This window comes from Mobula birostris, chromosome 2 (genome assembly GCF_030028105.1).
Source record: "Mobula birostris isolate sMobBir1 chromosome 2, sMobBir1.hap1, whole genome shotgun sequence".
NCBI lineage: Eukaryota > Metazoa > Chordata > Chondrichthyes > Myliobatiformes > Myliobatidae > Mobula > Mobula birostris.
The window spans coordinates 149,831,865-149,854,286 of NC_092371.1; the positions used below are offsets into that span (position 1 = coordinate 149,831,865).

At 40.9% G+C, this 22,422-nt stretch overlaps 1 protein-coding gene across 2 annotated transcripts in view; it reads right to left on the bottom strand.

The window, feature by feature from the left end:
- The window catches only part of ascc3 (activating signal cointegrator 1 complex subunit 3), a 387,895-nt gene that overhangs the window by 20,356 nt on the left and 345,117 nt on the right, over positions 1 to 22,422 (bottom strand). For both annotated transcript variants that reach the window (XM_072250313.1, XM_072250317.1), the window contains exon 38: positions 2,414 to 2,565. In XM_072250313.1, the coding sequence (XP_072106414.1) occupies positions 2,414 to 2,565 (152 nt within the window). The remainder of the gene's footprint in view (positions 1 to 2,413; positions 2,566 to 22,422) is intronic.

Genomic DNA, 22,422 nt, shown 5'->3' on the forward strand with positions numbered 1-22,422 from the left:
CAGACTGCTGTGGAGGTCAGTTCATTGGGTATATTTAAGGCGGAGGTTGATAGGTTCTTGATTAATCTGGATGAAAAAAAATTTGGAATTTGACCTTTCCGAATCTTTTTTTTTTAACTTAAATGATATGAATAGAGGAGCGGAGTTGACGGCATTACTGAACGTGTGTTTCTTTTTGTTTTTTTTTCTTTTTCTTTTGGGGGTTTTTCTTTGTTTATATATATATATTTTCTTTTTATTTCTTTTCTTTATGACTAACTTCATTATGAGTCTGGAAGTCTATTATACCCATGTTACTTAAAATCCTTTTTGTATATGCTTATTAAGATTATTCTAATCTCTTTGTATCAACTTTGTTATTGTGTTTATAATTTTGAAAATTAATAAAAAGATTTAAAAAGAAAAGAAAGAAAAAAATATTGGAAAAGGCAGGAAAATGAGGTTGAGAGTAATAATAAATCAGCCATGATGGAATAGTAGAGCAGACTTGATGAGCCAAATGGCTTAATTCTCCTCCTGTGTCTTATGATCTATATCCCATTGTATCCTTCGGCAATCTTCTACACTTTCCACAACATCACCAACCTTGTGTCATCAGCAAAGTTACTAACCTACACAATCACATTTCATCCACATCATTTATATATTGTATATCATAAACAGCAGGGGTCCCAGTACGGATTCCTGCAGAACACCACGTTATGGACCTCCAGACAGAATAAGATCCACTGACGATTATTGTCTTTTATGGGAAAACCAATTCTGAATCCAATGGTCAAGTCACTGTGGATCCAGTGCATCTGAATTTTCCACTTCTAATTCTAAAATCTTCATTAGTTGTCGGCCCAATGCGCTTAACCATTCCTTATAAAAGAACCTCCACATCTTGGGAATCAAGTCGAACTCGTGTTCCCCGACCTTGAACACCTAATGATCAAGTGCCGTTTACCTAAGGAATTCTAACCTGTGATCCTCACTGAAGTTTACATACCACCAGCAGCCGACTGTAATCAAGAGCTTGAGATACTCCATGATGCCATCTTCAATCAAGAAACAGTCCATCCTGACACATTTCAAATCAGTCCGTCAGGGGCATCAACCAGGCTTGAGGTGAATCTCACAATTTTATATCTTGACACACACACACACACTTTATATATATATATATTTAATAAATTTACTTTAAACTTTGATGGCTTTCACATTTTTCCAAACTACTTCATGTTACACAAAACCTAAAACTGCCTGCAGCACAGTAGGTACAGTTCTCCAATGCCCTGTACAGACAAATGTCTCTGCTATTATACTGTATTACTCTTGTCAAAAAAGTTCAATATTCCTTTCTTATCCTTGATTGCTTACTATATGCTAACTTTGAGATTTAGAGTTCACCCAAATTCCTCTGTATTGTTGCATCTGTAGTCTTCCCCCATTTTGCTTTTCCCCTCTTCCTGAATAAGTGAATAATTTAATAAACCTTTCTGTTGTTTTTCCACCCATCACCAGTGCATTTTGTTACAATGAGGTTAGTTCCTTCATATGTCATTAATGCATAGTAATTGAGACCCCTCTGTGGTATTCCACTGATTAGAGCTAGCCAACTTGAAATTGACTCATTTATCCTTACTATTTTTTTGTCAGCCTATCCTCTCTATTCAGGCTAAAATACATTGAACTCTTTTCTCAAGCAGCAATCTGTCTCTACAACACAATATCAATTTTTAATACAAAAACACTGCTGCTACTTGTTTCCTTTTATCCACTTTGCTCATTACATACTCAAAGTAATCAATTATTTTGTTGCCTTTTAGAAAATCATGTTGACTGTATGACAATCTTCTAAATACCCTGCTACAGCATCTTTAGCAAAGCTGAGAAATGGCCAGTGAAGTTCAATCAGTATATTAGGATTTCTGTGCTTGGCATTTATTTGAGAAATGCCAAGAATTCCTTGTGAAGCTTCTGACATTTCCCAGCAAAATCCAGCCCATTTTACTTTTTGAATGCTTTTTAGATCATTAACTCTGTGTGTATGTCTGTGTATATGTATGTATATATGCATTTTGGCAGTTATTTAAACCTTTTTATTCTAAAGCGCACATGAATGTAAAGTTAACGTGCTTTTAAATTTCTCTTCGGTGTGAGGTGTTATGTATGTCCTGGTCCCTTCATGATTATTTAGAACCTTTAGACATAAAAAATTATAACCAAGTAGAATCTTCAGTACATCATGCATGTATGTACATTATATGTGAACACATATGCATAAGATGTATAAGTAAACATATCCAGTGACCATATCACATTCTTAACGTAAATCATAACAAATTCCAAATAATGATAATCTTGATGAAAAGATTACAGGTACCCATGTTCATTTTTACATCTCACAATAATTAGCAGCAATGGATACCTGAAGAGGTAGAGGTGTTGTTGCTCAATATTTGGCAGGGTGATCAGAGAGGAGTCATGTACCCATCTGCCTTGAATCACCATTTGGATCAGGTTGATTATATTGAGTGCAGTAACGAGCCAGCCATTATTTGCTGCCACATCCAGCATAGCCTAAATAAAGGCAAGAGACAAGACATTAAGGAATAATGTTGAATTTGAGAATAACAAGAGACAACGACAAGTCAACAGGTATTTTAATTCTCCAATTTCTATTAAATCTCTGAACTCACATTTAGTAACTAATAACTATCAGAGCAGTAAACAGCCTTTGAATTCAAGTCTACAAATTATCTTCCAAACTACAAATTTGAAATAAAAACAAAAAGTACTGAAAACACTCAGTTCAGGTACCACATATCAATAGGGGTTCAGTTGATGTTTCATCCAGTTAATTGCTCTATGAAGGGTCTCTGACTTGAAATGTTAACTTTGCTCCCTTTTTAAAGCTGACATCTGATCTGCTGATAAGCTTCAGCAATTTGCTTTTACTACAAATCTTCTTGTTCTGAAGTATTTCTCCCAATTGTATTTATTTTTTAAAGTCTGTTACTTAACTGAAACCATGATGACTATAGCAGTCTTTTCTCTAGGACTACTCAAGACTCTACCTCACTTCTTTCTCTGGTACATTGCTAACTGTATTGGAGGTGTTTTCTGTTCTCAAACCCTACTTTATCACCAATTTCTACCTCAGTCTTGCTTTCACACGTTTAGTTCTGACTCCTTCTTTCCCTTCTCCTTCCCAACCATTATATAGTCAGATGTGGCAAGAAAGTCCTAGCCAGTGAACTTTCACACAAGGTTTAAGTTCACTATAGGATTGGGAGATAACTTCATATAGATGTGGACAGACAGGAAGATGAAATTGAAAGTTGACCCCTAACCACCATACTTTCCATGAATAACACTGAATGTGTACACATAAGTAAGAAATTAATGAACAGTGCTGACGGATAATGAACATGATTTAGCTACTTCTGTTGCAAGGGCGATGTGATAGAATCAAAGAAATAAAATATTTTTGAGAGGGGGAATGCAAGTGCACCATATGAGTGATAAATCTGCACACATAATTACAAATTGTATCTAATGGTTTGAAGCTTCTCATTACAGAAAATAGAGCATTAAAATATCAATTAATAAGATTATTTATGCTGGTCAACAGCAAGTTATTTGAAAGCAATTTCTTAACAAAAACAAATGAATTTTATAGAGTGAATAGGAAAGAAAATTTCTTTTTACTGGAAAATATTGAAAGATGTGAGATCATTCAGAACTGGCTTGTCTACAGAAGACAGAGTAGGATTGGAAGACTTATTCTGGCTGGAGGACTGTGACCAGCGGTATTTCACAAGGACTAGTGGTGGACCCTCTGTACTTAGGAATACATATCAATGATTTGGATGGAAACGTAGAAGGGTGGATTACGAAGTTTGCAGATGACTAGACAGTGTAAAGGACTATCATAGAATAAGGCAGGACATGGATCAGTGCAGATATATGCAGAGAAGTAGCAGATATAGTTTAAGTGGGGCAAGTGAGAGATCTTGCACTTTAGGAGGTCAAATGAAAGGAGAAAGCGTACATTAGATGGTAGACCCCTTAATATAATTGAAGTACAGAGGGATCTCAGGTCCATGGATCCTAAAGGTGGTGCATGGCTTGCTTGCCTTCATTGGTAGGAATTAATGTTGCAGCTATATTTCAGTCAGACCACACTTGAAGTACTGCATGTAGTTCTGGTTGCCCCATTGTAGGAAGGATGTGGAGACTGTGGAGAGGGTGCAGAAGAGATATACCAGCATGCTGCTTGTATTAGAGAGTATGTGCTCTAATCCAAGTAGCATGCTGGTAAACCTCTTCTGGACAAACTTGGGCTGTTCTCCCAGACCATCAGGGAAATCTGCCAGAGGTTTTTAAAAATATGAGACATAGATAGGGTGGACAGTCAGAATCTTTTCCCTGGGGTATAAATGTCATACATTAAAGGACATGTTTTTAAGGGTAGAGGGGCAAGTTTAAAGGCTATGTGAGGGGCAGTTTTCCTTTTATGCAAATAGTGGTCGGTATCTGGTATCGATCACCAGGGGTAGTGGTGAAATCAGGCAGCTTGATGGCATTTAAGAGATTTTTAGATAGCCCCCATGAACATGAAAGGAATGGATGATACACAAGAGGAGGATATTTAGCATAAATTAGTATTAAGATCAGCACAACATCATGGGCTGAATGGCTTATACAATGCTGTTCTATGTCCTGTGTATAACGGGTCAGAAGTTAGTGATGTGCTGTCTGCAAACACTGCTGATAAACGTACCAAGTAATACTGTTGTATTGGGATTCCAGATCAAATCTCAATCACAAAACTTATGAAAAATTCTAATGGTTTGCTAAATCCATAAAGTCCTTTGAATGCTTCCAAATGTCCTGGACATTCAACATTATTTGAATAAAGAAAAACTATTAAAATTGAATTAATAATTCAAACATTTTTGAAAGGGTTGCAAAAAACAAAACTCATGAAGCTACTTTAAAACAATTAAAAGAAACTTGATTAATTCATGAGAATATTAAGTAATCCTGTGCTTTCAAATGAAGACCTTGCCCTTTCCCTGCCACATGTAAGCTGGTGCTGCTTTCAGGGGTAGATTTAGCAATGTAACTGATATTGAATTGCAGTAAGTTTGCACTCTGCTGCTGTAACAATGTGAAGTCCATTGTCAGAGCGCAGATGAGGAAATTGTCAACTTTTTTGCCAGCAAGTTCACAACTTCCGAGTTCATGTTAGAATTGTAACTACAATGGTACTAACACATGAGAAATGCCATCAGTTCAGTGTGGAACTGTCTATATTATCTAGCATCTTTCCAGCTCATTATTTTGCTGTCATAAAATCTAATTGTTATTATATAACTGGTGTTTTGAGTCAAAGTTTAATTAGTTATTTGCTGCAGAACTATAATAGGTTAAATAAATCAGACATTAATTGGTGTTTAGATTTACAGAAAAAAAACAGTAAGCTTCACAACCTCAGTCTGAAATAAATACGATAAAAGCATCTTGGCTTAAGTACTGGATGTAAAAGGATTCATAGTTCTTAACAAGTTACATGGGTTTTAAATTGGGTTTTATATTAAAAAAAAATCAGTATTTAAGACGTGCTTTAGGAGAGAGATCAGTATGGCTCTATCCAAATGATTCTTGGATTTTGTGATTCTTGTCAGAGTTATACAAGCTTATGACAATAAATACTGACTTGAGCCACATTTGAGGGGATAGAAATTCAACTTGCCTTGCCTGTTTAAACACATAATATAATAATGGATGTGCATTGTACTCAAGCTTGTCAAATTCAATTATATAAAGATTTTGGTGGAATCCCCATTAAAACTGGAAATGATTGGTTGAAATGTTAAAAGAACCCAGAAATCAGCAGACAATGAATCTATTCTCCAGAAGCAGATGTAACATTTGAATATTTTAATGAGGCTAGGTCCTCACAGCTCAGCTGAGTTCAGATTAATGGCAGATAAGAATTGTTGGAGTGATCAGTTTAATTTGTTCAAACTTCCTGATAATAGTTGTAGAAAGGCATCACATACAAGAGCTCAGGTGATAAGTGTCTGTTTCAAATTTATCTTTTTAAGCATCATTGCGTGTCATCTTTATTTTTGTGTAGTTTTTCATTGATTCTATTGTATTACTTTGTTCTACTGTGAATGCTTGCAAAATAAATCAAGGTTGTACACGATGACATATACATACTTAGATAATAAATTTACATTGATATAGTTTCTAGAAACCATATTATAGAAACTCTGGATGAAGGGTAGCTTCATATTTATACAGCATTTGAAAAGCATTTTCAACTTACTGATGGCTTAGTGAACAAGATTGCTTATTGACACATCTTTAGTTATGCTGCCAGTTTGGAGACAAGGATACCAGTTAGCCTAATTTAGAGGTGGGAAGCAATCAGCGAGGATGGACTGTCTATGGCAGCTGCAGAAATATGACTGGGCGAGGTGAAGCCCTTCTAGTTGATGAACTGCCTTGGTTAATTTCTGCAGGTGTATTGATTGCAGAATAAAGGTAGTTGACAACCACAGGCACAACTGCCTTTATTGTCTTGGTAAACAAGCCATCAGGTGAACTACCTTATGCACTGCTGTCCAGATAACTGACAACAGTGAAATTCTGCATTAGAATCCCATAGAAGAATCATTGATAGCCGTGTAATCATTAACATTTAGTAAAGAATGTCCACCAGGTTCAGAAAGCAGAAATTCTTGTTTCAATACGCTGAAACTATCTGCTACTATTTTTCCATTCTGAGCTTCCCTAGAAAATCTTCAGACATGCGAAGGTAAAAATGTTATCCCCTGTCAGTGCACTATTACGGTAGATACGGTGACTGTACCTCTTTGTGGAGCTCTGAGGAACGTGAGGAGTAGCAACACTGTTACTCTGGAAGTTCTTGCTGATCCCCACTGTGTCAGGCTTTAAAAAAAAAATACCACATAAAGAGCACCCAGAGTGATGGAGCCTTGAAAGTCTACATGGTGCAATTAACAACACACACAAAGTGCTAGAGGAACTCAGCAGGTCAGGCAGCATGTGGAAGGGACTACTCTTCATCAGGACAATTAACAAGTTGGCACCCACAACAGTTGGAAGCTGAATACTGAGGCTTACAAATTCTAACAAGATGTTGTCAGAGCTATCTAAACGGCCATCCAACAACAAGGTCTGTGAAGAAAGTTTTTTTAACAGAGTAACTCAAGAAAGCATCAGTGAGGCTTTCCTTCCTCCACCATCAACTCTGTTCTCAAACGCATCTCCCCCATTTCATGCACATCTGCTCTCACTCCACCCTGCCGTCACCCCACTAGGAATAAGGTTCCCCTGGTCCTCACCTACCACTCCACCAGCCTCCGGGTCCAACATGTTATTTTCCGTAACTTCCACCACCTCCAACGGGATCCCACCACTAAGCACATCTTTCCCTCCCCTCCCCCCAGCTTCCCGCAGGGATCGCTCCCTACGCGACTTCCTTGTCCATTCGTTCCCCCCACCCCCCATCCCTCCCCACTGATCTCCCTCCTGGCACTTATCCTTGTAAGCAGAACAAGTGCTACACATGCCCTTACACTTCCTCCCTTACCACCACTCAGGACCCCAGACAGTCCTTCCAGGTGAGGCGACACTTCACCTGTGAGTCGGCTGGGGTGAAATACTGCGTCCAGTGCTCCCGATGTGGCCTTCTTTATATTGGCGAGACCCATCGCAGACTGGGAGATCGTTTTGCTGAACACCTACGCTCTGTCCGCCAGAGAAAGCAGGATCTCCCAGTGGCCACACATTTTAATTCCACATCCTATTCCCATTCTGATATGTCTATCCACGGCCTCCTCTACTGTAAAGATGAAGCCACACTCAGGTTGGAGGAACAACACCTTATATTTCATCTGGGTAGCCTCCAACCTGATGGCATGAACATTGACTTCTCTAACTTCCGCTAATGCCCCACCTCCCCCTCGTACCCCATCCGTTATTTATTTATATACGCACATTCTTTCTCTCACTCTCCTTTTTCTCCCTCTGTCCTTCTGACTATACCCCTTGCCCATCCTCTGGGTTTTTCCTCCCTCCCCCTTTTCCTTCTCCCTGGACCTCCTGTCCCATGATCCTCTCATATCCCTTTTGCCAATCACCTGTCCAGCTCTTGGCTCCATCCCTCCCCCTCCTGTCTTCTCCTATCATTTTGGATCTCCCCCTCCCCCTTTCAAATCTCTTACTAGCTCTTCCTTCAGTTAGTCCTGACGAAAGGTCTCGGCCCGAAACATCGACTGTACCTCTTCCTAGAGATGCTGCCTGGCCTGCTGCGTTCACCAGCAACTTTGATGTATGTTGATCAGTGAGGCTGTTGTTTTATTGCAAAAGCTCAGTAATCTTCTTAAACCCATACCCAGCACCATTGTGTCCTTTCCTAACCTTCACCAGAATATACTAGAAACGTTGGAAAGCCTGCTTGAAGTTGCATTGAAGCTATATCATCCTCGTGATTGACATGTTGAAATTACTGACCCACCCACCTACAGGATGTCTTTCCACACAACAGGAGGCACTCGAGTTAAAAGTGTTAGCTGGGGCAAGACTTTTAGTACATTTAAGCTGCCAAACATTCCCCCTACATTGAAATGTTCCCAATCAGAAAATTGTTTAGAAGTTATAATTTTGAGATGAATGCTGACAATGATGACATTTTTCAAATTACACATTGAGGAATGAACAGAGCTTCAAAATGGAAGCTGGCATAGATCTGTAGTATGTAAAGAACACATCTGAGACACTGCAACCTCTACTCACTGGTGCTCGTATTAACATTTCAGTAGCCCAAGCTATTTAATCAGATCTTGCAGCTTTTGTTAAAGAACCTGTCTGCAAGAAGAGTGCCTATTTTAAATTTTAATGAAATGCTCAGCTGTCCCCAAAAGCCTTTTATTCTTCACCATCCTGTTTATTTGCAAGTCCTGGTTTTAGGTGTAAAGGGTCAGTGATTAGATGTAAGAAGCAATTTTTTTCTCTCTCTCTGCTTACTGCAGCCAGAAAAAATTGATTATCTTTATACACAGCAGCTTATTCAAAAGTCATACAAGTGCTGGTTCAATGTACAGAAGTTTATATTAGACTGTTTATGTAATCACAACTTAAAGGAGATGCACGAGGGCTACATTTACCTCAGGCAAACAAGCCACCAAAATCCTTTTTAAACAGTGGTATTGTTTACACATTCAGGCAGCAATTCAATTAATTTTTGATGCTTTCTTCTGGTATTACTCCCAGTATATATATTTACTATTTCTTGCCTATTGTATTATTGGGTCACTGTAAGCTTCTACTATATATACATGCACATTACCCTGATTTTGATACACAAGTTTTTCGTTATCATCACTGAGCCTAAATCCTGAAACTCCCCACTAATTGATTGGAGTACTGTCCAGATGCAACAGAAGGGTTCCTGTGCAGGTCCACTGAAGAGCTTTAAAAAGCAGGAAGTTTTTTCAATGGGAGTCATTGATTGTAGTATTGCGCAGTTGCAGCAGAAGCGTTTCTGCACAGGTCCACTGAAGAGCTTTGAAACCTCAATCTCTATAAAAGAGAGGTACCGCCTAGCGGAGCGGTGTCGTCTGAGGCGGAGTAGTAAGGCTTTTGCTCAACAAAGCTTCAGTGAGAACAGGAAGAGGCAGGTTAAGTAGGTAAGCTCATTCTTATTTAAATCTTGAGAGGATAGGGGGTATGCCAACAGAGCCAGTGCTCTGTTCTGGGTGTCAGATGTGGAATTTCCAAAAGACTTCCAGCCTCCCCAATGGCTACATCTGCACCAGATGCATTGAGATGCAGCTCCTTAGAGATCATGTTGGAGAACCTTCAGCTTAGGGAAAGTGAAGCAGTGATAGACAGGAGCTACAGAGAGGTAATCACCCAAGGCTACAAGAGACAGATAAATGGGTGACTGTCAGGAGGAAGGGAGAATATCAGATAGTGGAGAGCTCCCCTGTGGCCGCCCCCTCAACAATAAGTACTCTATTTTGAGTACTTTGGGCCGGGGGGGGGGGGTGGAATGACCTACCTGGGAGAACAATAGCGGCCATGCCTCTGGCTCTGTAGCTCAGAACAGTAGGGAATTGAAGAGGATGGCAGCAGTAAGAGGGTACTCTATTGTCAGGGGGACGGACAGGCGATTCTGTGGACATGAAAAGGAAACACAGATGGTAGTTTGCCTCCCAGGTGCCAGGGTCTGTGACGTATCTGAACACGTCCACAAAATCCTAAACAGGGAGGGTAAGCAGCCAGAAGTCGTGGTTCATATTGGTACCAATGACATAGATGGAAAAAGGGATCATGAAAAAAGAACACAGGGAGTTAGGAAGGAAGCTGAGAAGCAGGACCTCAAGGGTAGTAATCTGAGGATTGCTACCTGTGCCATGCGACAGTGACAATAGGAATAGAGTGAGGTGGCAGATAAATGCACGGCTGAAGAATTGGAGCAGGAGACAGGGATTCAGATTTCTGGACAATTGGGACCTATTCTGGGGCAGGTGTGACCTGTACAAAAGGAACTGTTTGCACTTGAATCTGAGGGGGACAAATATTCCTGCTGGCAGGTTTACAAGAACTGTTGGGAGTGCTTTAAACTAATATGGTAGTGGGATGGGAACCAGTATATCAGAGCTGAGGATGAGCCAGCAAGTTTACAAGTAGATGATGGATGTAACATGAATGTAAGGAAGAACAAGCCAATGATTGGGTGCAAATACAGAGAGAGCAAAAAGGCAAATTGAACCACAGAGACAAAGTTCAAAAGGGTGAAGATTGCAAGACTGAAGGTATTGTATTTAAATGTGTGTAACATTCAGAATAAGGTGGACAAACTCATGGCACAATTAGAGATCAGTCGGTATGACGTTCTGTGCATCACTGACTCATGGATGAAAGAAGGCCATAGTTGGGAGCTTAACATCAAAGGATATACTTTGTATTGAAAGGACAGGCAGGAAGGCATAGGCAGTACTGTGGTTCTGTTGGTAAGAGATGGAATTACATCTTTAGAAAGAGGTGACATAGGGTCAGAGAATGTGGAATCTTTGTGGGTAGAATTAAGAAACTGCAAGGGTGAAAAAAACATTATGGGAATCATATACATGCTTCCAAATAGTATTGAATTGAATTGTGGAATGGGCTGCCGCTGGTGGTGGTGGAGGCTGAAATGATAGGGTCTTTTAAGAGGCTCCTGGATAGGTACATGGAGCTTAGAAAAATAGCGGGCTATGGGTAACCCTAGGTAGTTCTAAGGTAAGGACATGTTTGGCACAGCTTTATGGGCCGAAGGGCCTGTATTGTGCTGTAGGTTTTCTATGTTTCTATGACTTTATTACTTACATCCTTCACATATATGAGGAGTGAAAATCTTAACATTACATATCTAAATGTGCAATGTGCAATTGATAGTAATGTGTAATAAATAGTATGTACAACTGTACAGTCAATATAACATAGAAATACAACTGTATCAGCCAAGATGTGGGATTGAGATTGCAAAGGGAGCTGAAAAGGGCGTGTAATAAGGGTAATGACACAATTGTAACAGGGGACATCAATATGTAAGGTAATTGGGAAAATCAGATCGGTGTTGGATTGCAAGAGAGGAAAATTGTTGAATGCCTACGAGATGGCTATTTAGAGCAGCTTGTGTTTAATTCTACACGTGGAAAGGCCATCTTAGATTGGGTGTTGTGTAATAACCCAGATCTTATTAGGAAGCTTAATGTAAAGGAACCCTTAGGAGGTAGTGATCATAACATGATTGAATTCATACTGCAATTTGAGACAGAGAAGCATAAGTCACATCAATCAGCATCACAATGGAATAAAGGGAATTACAGAGGCATGAGAGGGGAGCATGCCCAGGTGGATTGGAGAAGGATACCAGTGGGGATGATGGCAGAGCAGAGATAGCTGAAGTTTCTGGGAATAATTCACAAAGCGCAGGATAAATATGTCCCACAAAAGAAGTAGTTCCCAAATGGCAGGGGTAGGCAACCGTGGCTGACAAAAGAAGTTAAGGACTGTATAAAACCCAAGGAAAGGGCAATATTAGGTAGCAAAAGTGAGTAGGAAGTTCGATGACTGAGAAGCTTTTAAATTCCAACAAAAGGCAACTAAAAAAGCTATAAGAATGGAAAAGATTAAATATGAGGGCAAACTAGCCAACCAATGTAGAGAGGATACCAAAAGTATTTTTTCAGTTATATAAAGAGAGAAAAGGAAGTGAGAGTTGATATCGAACCACTGAAAAATGATGCTGGTGAGGTAGTAGTGGGGACAAAGAAATAGCATATGAACTTAATGGGTACTTTGCACCAGTCTTCATTGTGGAAGATACCAGCACTGTACCAGAGGTCCGTAAGTGTCAGGGAGCTGGAGTGAGTCCCATTGCCATTACAAAGAAAAAGGTACTACACAAACTCAAAGGTGTTAAGGTGGATAAGTCACCTGGACCAGATGGAATACATCACAAGAGTCCTGAGAGAGGTTGCTGAAGAGATAACAGAAGCATTGATCATGATGTTTCAAGAATCACTTGATTCTGGCATGGTCCTGGAGGACTGGAAGATTGCAAATGTCACTCCATTCTTTACAAAGGGAGGAAGGCAAAAGAAAGAAAGTTGTAGGCCAGTTAGCCAAACCTTAGTGTTTGGCAAAGTGTTGGAATCTATTATTAAGGATGAATTTTGGGGTAGTTGAAGACCAATAATAAAATAAGTCAAATTTAGCATGATTTCTATAAACGGAAATCTTGCCTGACAAATCCATTAGAGTTCTTCAAGTAAGTAAAAGCAGGCTGGATAAAGGAGAAGCAGTGGATGTCTTTTACTCAGATTTTCAGAAGATATTTGATAAGATGCCTCACATGAGGCTGCTTAACAAGATGAAATCCTATGGCATTACAGGAAAGATACTGACATGGATAGAGGAATGGCTGACATTCAGGAGGCAACAAGTGAGAATAAAAGGGGCCTTGTCTGGTTGGCTACCAGTGACTAGTATTGTTCCTCAGGAATCAGTATTGGGACCGCTACTTTACACATTGTTTATCAATAATTTGGATAATGGCTTTGTGGCAAAGATTGCAGATGATACAAAGATAGGTGGAGGGATAGGTAGTGCTGAGGAAGCAACACAATTGCAGCAGGACTTAGAGAAATTGGAAGAATGGGCAAAAAATGGCAGATGGAATACAGTGTTGGGAAATGTATGGTAATGCATTTTGGTAAAAGGAACAATCGTGCAGACTATTATTGAAATGGGGAGAAGGTTAAACAGCAGACATGCAGAGTCCTTGTGCAAGACTCCCAGAAGGTTAATTTTCAGGTTGAGTCTGTGGTAAAGAAGGTAAATGCAATGTTGGCATTTATTTCAAGGGGAATATAAAAGCAAGTGGATAATGCTGAGCCTTTATAAGATACCAGTTAGGCTGCACTTAGAGTATTGTCAACAATTTTGGGCCCCATATCTCAGAAAGGATGTGTTGTCATTGGACAGAGTCCAGACGAAGTTCATGAGGATGATTTTGGGAATGAAGGGGTTAACATATGAGAAGCATTTGGCAGCTTTGGGCCTGTGCTCACTGGCATTTAGAAGAATGCATGGAGATCTCATTGAAACCAATGGAATGTTAAAAGGACGAGATAGGTTGGATGTGCGGAGGATGTTTCCTATGGTGGGAGTATCCAGAACTAGAGGGCACAGCCTCAAAATTGAGGAGCGACCTTTTATAAAGAGGTAAGGAGGATTTTTTTTTAGCCAGAGAGTAGCGAGTCTGTGGAATGCTCTGCCACAGACTGCGGTGGAGACCAATCTTGGGTATATTTAAGGTGGAAGTTGATCATTTCCTGATTGGTCAGGGCATCAAAGGATATTACGGTGAGAAGGCAGGTGTATGGGTTTGAGTGGGATCTGGGATCAGCCATGATGGAATGGTGGAGCAGAGTCGATGGGCTGAATAGCCTAATTCTGCTCCTATGTCTTATGGTCTTATTACCATGGGTGTACCTTCACCAGAAGGATAGCAGTGATTCAAGAAGTGTAAGTATACATCAAGCTGGATGCAAGACAAACCAGCCCTATGGAAAAAATTCCTTCAATTGAACTCATGAATGCCAAAAGACAAAAGAGGAAAACGAATTTTAAGAACATTTCTAAATTCAGCCACGTATGTGAGAGGTGAATCACAGCAAATATTATTACCTACACCTCTGTAGGATTTAGTAATTTGCCCAAATCAACTCTTCTCCTGCTGCTACATCTAACTTATGGCCTGCCAGGCTGAAAACTCTGCTCACGTAGCCTGGGTAACTGCAGGAATTTGTTTTAAATTATCTCTGATAATATCATTATATGTTCTCATCTTCACAGAATTTTATGAGAGATATTTAAATAATATAACAATACTATTATTTATGGCAGTAGAATTAGAAACAGGCACAGATTTAGGCCATTTGGCTTATCGAGTTTGCTCTGCCATTCCATCATAGCTGATTTATTATCCTTCTCAAACTCCGTTCTCCTGCCTTTTCCCCATAACCTTTAATGCCCGTACTAATCAAGAACCTATCAAACTTTGCTTCAAATATACCTAATGACTTGGCCCTCACAGATGTCTGTGGCAAGGAATTCCAAAGAATTACCACCTTCTGCCTAAGGAAATTCCTTGTTATCTCTGTTCTAATTGGACATCCCCCTATTCTGAGGCTGTGATCTCTTGTCCTAAACTCTTCCATTATAGGAAATCTCCACATCTCTTCACATCCACTCTATCTTGGTCTTTCAATATTCAATAGGTTTCAATAAGGTTAGAGATTAAACATATCAACTCCAGCCTGAGAAGCGACATGGATCTGCTCCAATTTGCCTATGGGAGCAAGAGGTCCACAGCAGATACCATCTCATTGGCTCTCCACTCAAACCTGGAACATCTGGACAGAAATATGTAATCATCAGATTGCTCTTTATCAACTACTGCTCAGCATTCAATACCACCATCTCCTCAAGACTAATCAATAAGCTTCAAGACCTTGACCTCAGTACATCCTTGTGCAGTTGGATCATTAACTTCTTCACTTTCAGAGTCCAGACAGTCTGGATTGATAACATCTCCTCAACAATCTCCATCAACACAGGTGCACTGCAAGGCTGTGTGCTTAGACTGCTGTTCTACTTGCTTTAGAGTTATGATTGTGTGGCTAAGCACAGCTCTAAAGCCATGTTCAAGTTTGCTGATGACACCACTGTCATGGGTTGAATCAAAGGTGGTGATGAATCAGCATATAGGAGGGAGATTGAAAATCTGGCGGGGTGGTACCATAAAACAACCATTTACTCAATGTCAGCAAGACCAAAAAGCTGATTATTGACTTCAGGAGGAGGAAACCTGAGGTCCATGAGCCAGTTCTCATTGGAAGATCAGAGTTATCATTTTGGAGGACCTGTGCTGGGCCCAGCACGGAAGGGCAATTATGAAGAAATCACAGCAGCACCTCTACTTCCTTGGGAGTTTGCAAAGATTTGGCATGACATCTACAATTTTGACAAACTTCAATGGATGTGCAGTGGAGAGTACATTGACTGGCTGCAACATAGCCTAGTACAGAAATACTAATGCCCTTGAACGGAAAATCCAAGTATTGGATACAGCCCAGTCCATCACGGGTAAAGTCCTCCCCACATTGAGCACATCTACACAAAGTGCTGTCGCAGGAAAGCAGCATCCATCATCAGCCATCATCCCCTACCATCCAAGTCATTCTCTCTTCTTGATGCTGCCACCAAGAAGGTGGTACAGGAAACTCAGAACTCCCACCACTAGGTTCAGGAACAGTTATTAACCCTCAACCATCAGGCTCTTGAATCAAAGGGATACTTCACTTGTCTCATCATTGAAATGTTCCCATATCTATGAACTTACTTTCAAGGACACTTCATCTCATGTTCTCTTACTTTATTGCTTATTTATTTATTACTATTATTTATTTCTTTTTGTATTTGCACAGATTGTTGTCTTTTGCACACTGGTTGAATGCCCAAGGAGGTGGCGACTTTTATTGATTCTATTATGGTTATTATTCTATTATGGATTCATTGAGTATGCCTGTAATAACATCATTCCCAGGGCTGGAAAGGGTGACATATGTGTACATAGATAATAAATTTACTTTGAATTTTGATCCCCCCCCATTCTTCTAAACTTCAGCAAGTACAGGGCCAAACCCACTAAACACTCCACCTTTTAATTCCTGGAACCATTCTCATAAACCTCCTCTGGGCCCTCTCCAACGCCAGCACATTAAGCCAGACGTCGTGATACATATTGGTACCAACGACATAGGTAGGAAAGGGAGGAGGTCCTGAAAACAGAACACAGGGAATTAGGAAAGAAGCTGAGAAGCAGGACCACAAGGGTAGTACTCTTCGGATCACTGCCTGTGCCACATGACAGTGAGTATAGGAATAGAATGAGGTGGAGGATAAATGCATCGCTAAAAGATTGGAGTAGGGGGCAGGAATACAGATTTCTGGATCATTGGGACCTCTTTTGGGGCAGGTGTGACCTGTACAATAAGGATGGGTTGCACTTGAATCCCAAGGGAAACCAATAATCTGGCAGGGAGGTTTGCTAAGGCTACTGGGGAGAGTTTAAACCAGAATTACTGGGGGGTGGGAACCGAGCTGAAGAGATGGAGGAAGGGGTGATTGGCTCACAAATAGAGAAAGCTTATATGCAGTGTGAGAGGGAGGATACGCAAGTGATAGAGAAGGAATGTGCTCAGACTGATGGTTTGAGATGTGTCTATTTTAATGTAAGGAATATGTATCATGAACAAAGTGGACAAGCTTACAGCGTGGATCAGTACTTGGAGCTATGGTGTTGTGGTCATTAGACAGACTTGGATGGCTCAGGGGCAGGAATGGCTACTTGGAATGCCAAGCTTTAGATGTTTCAGAAAGGACAAGGAGGAGGGCAAAAGAGGTGGGGGCGAGGCACTGCTGATCAGAGATAGTGTCACGGCTGCAGGAAAGGAGGAAGTCATGGAGGGATTGTCTACACTGTAGGTGGAAATTAGAAACAGGAAGGGGTCAATAACTCTACTGGGTGTTTTTTATAGACCACCCAATAGTAACAAGGACATCGAGGAGCAGATAGGGAGACAGATTCTGGAACAGTGCAATAATAACAGGGTTGTTGCGATGGGGTGGTGTTTGTTAGGTGTGTTGAGGAATATGTAGATAACCCTACAAGAGGAGAGGCTCGACTTGATCTGGTACTGGGAAATGAACCTGGTCAGGTGTCAGGTCTCTCAGTGGGAGAACATTTTGGAGATAGTGATCACAATTCTAGCTGCTTTACCATAGCATTGGAGAGGGACTGGAGCAGACAAGTTAGGAAAACACTTAATTGGAGTAAGGGGAAGTATGAAGATATCAGGCAGGAACTTGGGAGTATAAATTGGAAGCAGATGTTCTCAGGGAAATGTACGGCAGAAATGTGGCAAATATTCCAGGGATATTTGCATGGCGTTCTGCAGAGGTACATTCCAATAAGATAGGAAAAGGATGGTAAGGTACAGGAACAAAGGCTGTTAAAAAGTTGGTCAAGAAAAGAAAAGCTTACGAAAGGTTCAAAAAACTAGATAATGGTAGAGATCTAGAAAATCCCAAGGCTAGAAGGAAGGAGCTTAAGAATGAAATTAGGAGAGCCAGAAGGGGCCATGAGAAGGCCTTGGCAATGTGGATAAATGTGAGATTATCCACTTTGGTGGCAAAGACAGGAAAACAGATTATTATCTGAATGGTGGCCGATTAGGAAAAGGGGAGGTGCAACGAGACCTGGGTGATATTGTACACCAGTCATTGAAAGTGGGCATGCAGGTACAGCAGGCGGTGAAAAAGGCAAATGGTATGCTGGCATTCATAGTGAGAAGATTCGGGTACAGGAGCAGGGAAGTACTACTGCAGTTGTACAAGGTCTTGGTGAGACCACACCTGGAGTATTGTGTGCAGTTTTGGTCCCTTAATCTGAGGAAAGACATTCTTGCCATAAAGGGAGTACAAAGAAGGTTCACCAGATTGATTCCTGGGATGGCAGGACTTTCATATGATGAAAGACTGGATCGACTAGGCTTATACTCTCTGGAATTTAGAAGATTGAGGGGGGATCTTATTGAAATGTATAAAATTCTAAAGGGATTGGTCAGGCTAGATGTAGGAAGATTGTTCCCGATGTTGGGGAAGTCCAGAACGAGGGGTCACAGTTTGAGGATAAAGGGGAAGTCTTTTAGGACCGAGATGAGGAAAAACTTCTTCACACAGAGAGTGGTGAATCTATGGAATTCTCTGCCACAGGAAACAGTTGAGGCCAGTTCATTGGCTATATTTAAGAGGGAGTTACATAGGGCCCTTGTGGCTAAAGGAATCGGGGGTACGGAGAGAAGGCAGGTACAGGGTTCTGAATTTGATGATCAGCCATGATCATACTGAATGGCGGTGCAGGCTCAAAGGGCTGAATAGCCTACTCCTGCACCTATTTTCTATTTTCTATGCAAGCAGGATTAAGGAAAACCCCAAGACACTCTATGAAAGTATGTGAAGAGCAAGAGGATAAGACGTGAAAGAATAGGACCAATCCAGTGTGACAGCGGAAAAGAGTGTGTGGAACCGGAGGAGGTAGCGGAGGTACTCAATGAATATTTTGCTTCAGTATTCACTACAGAAAAGGACTTTGGTGATTGTAGGGATGACTTGCAGCAGACTGAAAAGCTTGAGCATATAGATATTAAAAAAGAGGATGTGCTGAAGCTTTTGGAAAGCATCAAGTTGGATAAGTAACACACATCAAAACTGCTGGTGAACGCAGCAGGCCAGGCAGCATCTATAGGAAGAGGTACAGTCGTCGTTTCAGCTGAGACACTTCGTCAGGACTAACTGAAAGAAGAGATAGTAAGAGATTTGAAAGTGGGAGAGGGAGGGGGAGATCCAAAATGATAGGAGAAGACAGGAAGGGGAGGGATGCAGCTGAGTTGGATACGTCTCCGGGACTGGACGAGATATACCCCAGGCTACTGTGGGAGGTGAGGGAGCAGATTGTTGAACCTCTGGCAATGACCTTTACATTGCCAATGGGGATCGGAGAGGTTCCAGAGGATTGGAGGGCTGCAGATGTTGTTCCCCTAATCAAGAAAGGGAGTAGAGATAGCTCAGGAAATTATAGACCATTGAGTCTTACTTCAGTGGTTAGTAAGTTGACGATAAAGATTCTGAGAGGCAGGATTTAAGAACATTTGGAGAGGCATAATATGATTAGGAATAGTCAGCATGGCTTTGTCAAAGGCAGGTCATGCCTTTTGCGCCTGATTTGAGTTCTTTGAGGATGTGACTAAACACATTGATGGAAGTCGAGCAGTCAATATAGTGCACATGGATTTCAGCAAGGCATTTGATAAGGTACCCCATGCAAGGCTTATTGAGAAAGTAAGGAGGCATGAGATCCAAGGGCACCTTGCTTTGTGGATCCAGAATTGGCTTGCCCACAGAAGGCAAAGAGTGCTTGTAGATGGGTCATATTCTGCATGGAGGTCGGTGACCAGTGGTGTGCCTCAGGGATCTGTTCTTGGGCCCCTTCTCTTCGTGATTTTTATAAATGACCTGGATGAGGAAGTGGACGGATGGCTTAGTAAATCTGCTGAGGACACACAGGTTGGGGGTGTTGTAGACAGTGTGGAGGGCCATCAGAGGTTACAGCAGGACATCGATAGGATGTAAAACTGGGCTGAGAAGTGGCAGATGGAGTTCAACCAGATAAGTTTCATTTTGGTAGGTCAAATATGATGGCAGAATATAGTATTAATGGTAAGACTCTTGGCAGTGTAGAGGATCAGAAGGATGTTGGGACCTGAGTGCATAGGGCATTCAAAGCTGCTGCGCGGGTTGACTGTGTGGTTATGAAGGACGTGGAAACTATAGAAAGGGTGCAGAGGAGATTTACAAGGATGTTGCCTGGATTGGGGAGCATGCCTTATGAGAACAGGTTGAGTAAACTTGGTCTTTTCTCATCAAAGCAACAGAGGATGACAGATGACTTGATGGAGGTGTATAAGAAGATAAGAGGCATTGATCGTGTGGATCGTCAGAGGCTTTTTCCCGGGCTGAAATGGCTAACACGAGAGGGCACAGTTTTAAGGTGCTTGGTCGTAGGTACAGAGGGGATGTCAGGGATAAGCTTTTTATGCAGAGAGGGGGGAATGCGTGGAATGGGCTGCCAACGATAGTGGTAGAGGTGGATACAATAGGGTCTTTTAAGAGACTCTTGGATAGGTATGTGGAGCTTAGAAAAATGGAGGGCTATGGATAACGCTAGGTAATTTCTAAACTAAGTACATGTTCGGCACAGCATTGTGGGCCAAAGGGCCTGTATTGTGCTGTAGGTTTTTTATGTTTCTATCTGTTTTTAGATAAAGGTCCCAAAATTGCTCACAATACTCAAAATGCAGTCTGACCAATGCCTTATAAAGCCTTACCATTACATCCTTGCTTTTATGTTCTAGTCCTCTGGAAATAATTGCCAACATTACATTTGCCTTCTTTAGTACTGACTCAACCTGCAAGTTAATCTTTAGGGAATCCTACAGGAGGACTCTCAAGTACCTTTGCATCTCTAACTGTTGAGTTTTGTTCCTGTTTAGCAAACAGTCTGTTCTACCAAAGTACACGACCATACTCTCCCCAACATTATATTCCATGTGCCACTTCTTTCCCCATTTTTCTAATTTGTTTAGGTCCTTCTGCAGACACCCTGCTTGCTCAACATTACCTGCCCCTCCATCCATCTTTGTACAAAACACCTCGAGGGAGAGGGGGAGGGAGAGGGAGGGGGTGGGGGAGGGGCGAGGGAGGAAGCAGGGAATTACAAACCAGTTAGCTGAACATCAGTAATTGGGAAAATGCTAATGCTCATTTTAAAAGTTCAGTATGGGCTTATGAAAGTGAAATCATGCTGAGCAAATTTAGCTTTCTTTGTGGATGTAACTTGTAGAATAGATAAGTAGATCTGGTGTGCCTGCACTTTCAAAAGGCTTTCCACAATATCCCAAATTCGAGGTTAGTATGCAAAGTTGAAGCACAAAGGACTGGGAGTAGTAAATTGACAGCAGAAAACAAAAAGGGGGAATGAACCACCCTTTTTCCATGTGGCAGGCAGTGGTGAGTGGGGTGCCACAGGTATCACAGCGCTTAATAGCTGTCAATGATTTGGACGAGGGACTATTTCCAAGTTTGCAAGATGAAGGAAATCTGGGGGCGGGGGGAATATGAGTTATTAAGAGGATGGACAAGTTGGGTAAATGAAAAAAACACATGGCAGATACAATTCAACAGGGACAAATGTGACATCTCCCACTTTGGTTCTAAAGAGAAAGTCAGAATATTATTGAAAAGGTGATAGATTAGAAGGGAGGGAGGAGAGTGTTGCAGCAAGACTTGTTATCCTTATACACTAGTTGGTGAATGTAGCCATACAGGTGCAGCAAGTATGTTGGTCTTCACAGCATCAGGATAGGTATGAGAGTAAGAGTGTCTTGTTGCAGCTATACAAGCCCCATCAATATGAGATGCAAAAAACAAAATTCAGATGCTGGAAATTGAAGGTTCTGAAAAGGATCACAGACTTGAAGCATTATTATTTGTCCATTACTTTTCCACTAATGCTGGCTGACCTGCTGTCATTATTTTTTGTTTTTATTCTAATCCCATCTGTTGTTTCATTTGGAGTTGTGGTCTCTTTATCTGAGATTGTATGTTGTTGCAATACAGGGATTGCAACAAAGTTTTCCAAAATGAGTTACAGGACTTCTAAAATACTAACAGACATGGATAGTCTAAAGGCAAGGAGGATATCATTTAAAAAAATAGATTGAAACGGAGGAAAATTTTTATCACGTAGAACAAGTGAACGTGGAATTTTCTAGTGTTTAAAGCGGGGGGGGGTGGAGCTAAATCATTAAATATATTCAAGAAAAAAGATTGGTATATTTTGTAATACTGAATGTATCAATGAACCTGGAGAAGAAGTGGAAATAGACTACCTATATGGATGATCAGCCATGATCATGTTAAAAAGCAGGGCAGGGCTGAAGGGAGAAGTGACTTACCAGTGTTACAGTTTTCTATGTTTCTTATGTTTACCATATCAAAACTTTGAAACTGCTAGTTTGAGGAACTTTTAGCTTTAGCAATTCAATTTGTTAAATACCATTGTGTGAAATGTACACAAGTTGGTCAAAATAGTCATTTAAATTTTAGAACTGCTTTTAGAACATGCTTTAAATGTTTTACAAAGACAGCAAGGTCCTC